This window comes from Chiloscyllium plagiosum, chromosome 39, assembly GCF_004010195.1.
Source record: "Chiloscyllium plagiosum isolate BGI_BamShark_2017 chromosome 39, ASM401019v2, whole genome shotgun sequence".
Taxonomy (NCBI): domain Eukaryota; kingdom Metazoa; phylum Chordata; class Chondrichthyes; order Orectolobiformes; family Hemiscylliidae; genus Chiloscyllium; species Chiloscyllium plagiosum.
This window is the reverse complement of record NC_057748.1, coordinates 10,713,820-10,717,878: the sequence shown is the minus strand read 5'-3', so window position 1 is coordinate 10,717,878 and position 4,059 is coordinate 10,713,820. Positions and strand designations below refer to the sequence as shown.

Below are 4,059 nucleotides of genomic sequence, written 5' to 3'. Positions count from 1 at the left end.
TGTAATATTCCTGTGTTCCAGCTGTGTGACTTCCTGGAGACCCACTATTTGGATGAGGAGGTTGAGATCATCAAGCGACTTGGGGACTACATCACCAACCTGAAGCGTCTGGGAGCTCCTGAGAATGGGCTGGGAGAGTACCTGTTTGACAGGCTCTCGCTGGAGGACAGCAGTTAGTGGGGCATGGGGTACTGTCTGCTCTTGTCTGAATGCATTACTGACTTCACTTGGACAATCTGGCTTTCTTCCCCCATACCACCTGAATGGAAATGAATAAAATGTTGTATTGATCTTGCTTTTTGTCCATCATTTGCACCACTGATCCTTCTCTCCAAATTGTTTGCTATCTCTGGGGGGGCTTGATGTCAGTAATCATCCTGCAATTTGGCTCACATCACTCGACTAAAACATGGGGTTGTTGTAACTAAAATTCAAGCTATCATGCCCCACATGAGGTTGGGTGTTATACATTCAGGAGTATAAAACATTTTTAACGATTCTTTTGTCGAAGCACTATACTGTTTTTTTGGACTAATGCCTACAGTATTAGGCAAACAGAGGGCAGGGAAGTTTCCATACCTTGTCAAAAGATTAGGTTCAGACATCCATTTCCCTAAATCTTTGATTCCAAGTTCGTTTCCAGATTTGCCCATCAAGTGTTCATCTCCACATCAATGCCTTCCCTCACTTTAGAAGGACTCCACAATTTGGAATCAAAAACTGCATGATGGGGGTGACCAGATCTGTTCACCTTTCTTATAGGCTTTGGGTGAGGTCCATGAGGTTCTGGTTTCTACCCAGATGGTGGAACTAGCTCATGATATAATCTCAATTTGTCTGGTTATAGCTCCCAATGGAACTCTAACATGACCAGGATATTCTAAATGCTACTGTTTTCTTTTACCTCTGAGCCCAGCCTGAGGAGCCCATTGGGGTTCAGACCAGCACAGGGGCCTGTGATCTTCACCCCTTGCCTTGTTACAGCCCTTAGCAGTGGGGTACACAGAGTGGCTCATTACTCTGTAATCTGAATCAAACATGCAGCACCTGATGAGCACCTTGATGAAATACCCATTCGAGCACAACTAGGAGTCAACCCACAGCAGGGGGAGTTCTTCCCAGCAGTAGCAATGTTATCCTACTGTATCTCCCTCACTTTCATGTACCTCCCTATCTGAAGACTCACTCCTAACACCGCTCCTATGCTTTCAATAGACTTCATGCCTGCCCACCCAGAGCTGGGATAATTCACTGCAGACACACAGTCCTGGGAGTCAGCTGAGGAAATTCTCCTGAGCTGCATTGAATTAATGCACATGCTCTCATCGTCACCTACAGCTGAAATGAGCAGGATGACAGTGATCTGGGAATAATGCAGCAATGCTTGAGGTTAGATGCTTCCATTTGATTTACTCTTGCTGCTAAAGTCAGCAGTTTGCAGTCCAAGCTGATCCCAGCTTCCCATCTGCTGAAGGATTCTCCTGATGCAGTTTGATTTGACCCAGTGATGTTGCAGGAGCAGTGATTTTGCTCCAAGTTGGGGAGTGCTGTCATTCTGAAAGAAAACCTGGAGATGCTGACTCTCCTGTACAGCCGCTCCGTCATCTTTGGGGGTTACAGGGATCGTGGGTGGGAGAGGGGGCTCTCCTGGTGATTGTTTGAGTGAATTTTGGAGTGAGCATATACTGCAGCCTTCAGGGAGGGTTTAGGTCCTTAACATATTTATTCCACAACGTAAAACCTTTTATTGTAAACAATCAAGTCATGCCGACATACTCTCTACAGTGCAGGCTGAGGCCATTCAGCCCATTGAGTCTGCACCAATTATCTGAACAGCATCCTGTTCAGACCCACCCAATTCTCTTAACCCTGCATTTCCCATGGCCGATTCACCGATCCTGCACATCTTTGGACTGTGGAAGGAAACTGGAGCACTCATAGGAAACACACAAAGGCACAAGGAGAGCATGCACACTCTATGCGCCCACACACTCACCCGAGGCTGGAATCAAACCCAGGTCCCTGGTGCTATGAGGCAGCAGTGCGAACCACTGAGCCACCACACCATACTAAAGAAACATGCTGTTGCACACCAGTAGAGTCATACATCACAGAAGCAGACCCTTTGGCCCAACCTGTCCATGCCGACCAGATTTCCAAAACTGTACCAGTTGCCCTTGCCTGCATTTGGCCCATGTCCCTCTAAAACCTTCCCATTCATGTATCCATCCAACTGTCTTTTAAATGTTAGAATTGTACCCACCTCCACCACTTCCTCTGGCAGCTCGTTCCATGTCCACAGCACCCTCTCTCTGAAAAGGTTGCCCCTCACGTCACTATTTTAATCGTTCCCCTCTCACCTTTAGCCTATGCCCCTCTAGTATTGCACTCCCACACCCCATCACAGGGTGGTTTTTATTGCTCAATCTTCAGTGTGCCAATCAGAAGGCTGCATTTCATGCCCAGCTGCAGTTACCCTTCAGGAGGTGGTGATGAGCTGGTTATTACAGCCCACCTGGTGTGGGAGAGACCAGAATGCTGGTGCTGCTGAGGGGGGGCTTCCGGGACTTGGATTTAGAAACAGTGATATTATTCCAACTCAGGATGGCGAGAGATTTCCCTGGGGCTTCGTCAGTGTTCTTGGGGCTGCATTCAGCCAGAAAATTGGAAAGAATTCCACCACTTTTCATAACTTTGGTCTTGTAGATGGTGGAGAGGCTTTGAGAAATTCGCAACAGAATTCCCAGCCTCTGACCTGCTCTCATCGCCATGAATATTTATCAGGGTTGACTCTGACCATGGTTCCATGTATCATACACAAATTTGTAACTCAATCTGACAAGTAATGGCTAGACTGTAACCTGGTATTTGAATCAGATACTGGGTCAAAGTAACTTGCTTCCACCAATCCATCCGTCAAGGCTGTGATCATACCCTAACATTGAGTGGGGAAATTCAATCCCCAAACCCTCACAGCCCACCACTCCACTGGAGGCTGCTCAGTTCAACACAATCAACTTTATGTTGATGTGAGAAACAAAAGCTCACTCACTTTAATAATTTCAGTCCGAGACCAAATATCTGAATCAGTCGTTTATTTGTACACTCGCAAATGGGTGCCCTGTCCAATTGCCAGGTACGGCAATTAGAAATGCACAGTATATCCCAATAAACTCTTGCAATTTATACAGTTTCTTTTCCCATATGTTTTCCTTATTCCATTGTTTGTTCCCTGCTTCGCTTACGTCACTCATTTCCTTAAACTTCTGTTTATCCTGTCTTGTCCGTGACAAACTCTTATCTCTGACTCCCATAAGGGTGTTTGACGTCAGTCTACTGTAGGTTATTGATTAGGCATATCTTTTCTTCTATCAGCATCTATTTCTATCCTGAGGCCACTTTGACCTCTTTGATTAGGGTTTGTTCCTGTGTCTCCGCGTAAGCGGGGAAACAGATGTTTTCCTGTTTGCCCATACATCCACCATTGTTCTATAATCACGTCTCATGCTAACATACCATTTTCTTTTTGCTGAATATATATTTTCTCATTCCTGTTCTGTATCAGAATTTGTAGTTGTAGAAATAACATTAATTCATTTATATCCCACATTGAGATAATCTCATGTCCATTAAGATGTGAGTATGGACCACATCGAGTTGGGAGGCCAGTTTCTGAGCTGTACGTTCGACAGAATACAATGTAAACAGGATCAGAATCAGAATCATAATTTCTCCACTTGGAAACACCCTTGAGTTGAGGGCTAGTTCATCTTGAAACAATTAAAACCTGAACATGGAGTTGAAACGTTGATCATGCAATATGTTTCTAACACCAATTTAAACATGGAGGCCTGAGGCCTCCTACATGGCGAAGGCACATTTAGTGTTTTGATTTTAAACTGTGTTTCCTGAGACCTAAGGTCACAGAGATAGCAGCAGATTCAGAAAGGATCCACAAAGTACATCAGTTGCCTGCACTAGATGACCCAAAAGCACTTCATTTCTGTCACTGTCAATCAATAGGCAAATGTTGAATGTCAACAAAATCTAGCCATTTTT

General features: G+C 45.0%; 1 protein-coding gene across 2 annotated transcripts in view; it reads left to right on the top strand.

Annotated features, from left to right (window-relative positions):
* The window catches only part of LOC122542228 (ferritin, middle subunit-like), a 5,831-nt gene extending 5,556 nt beyond the window's left edge, over positions 1-275 (top strand). For both annotated transcript variants that reach the window (XM_043679742.1, XM_043679744.1), the window contains one exon: positions 22-275. In XM_043679742.1, coding sequence (XP_043535677.1) covers positions 22-177 — 156 coding nt within the window. In that variant the 3' untranslated portion in view covers positions 178-275. The remainder of the gene's footprint in view (positions 1-21) is intronic.
* Positions 276-4,059: the final 3,784 nt, after the last annotated feature.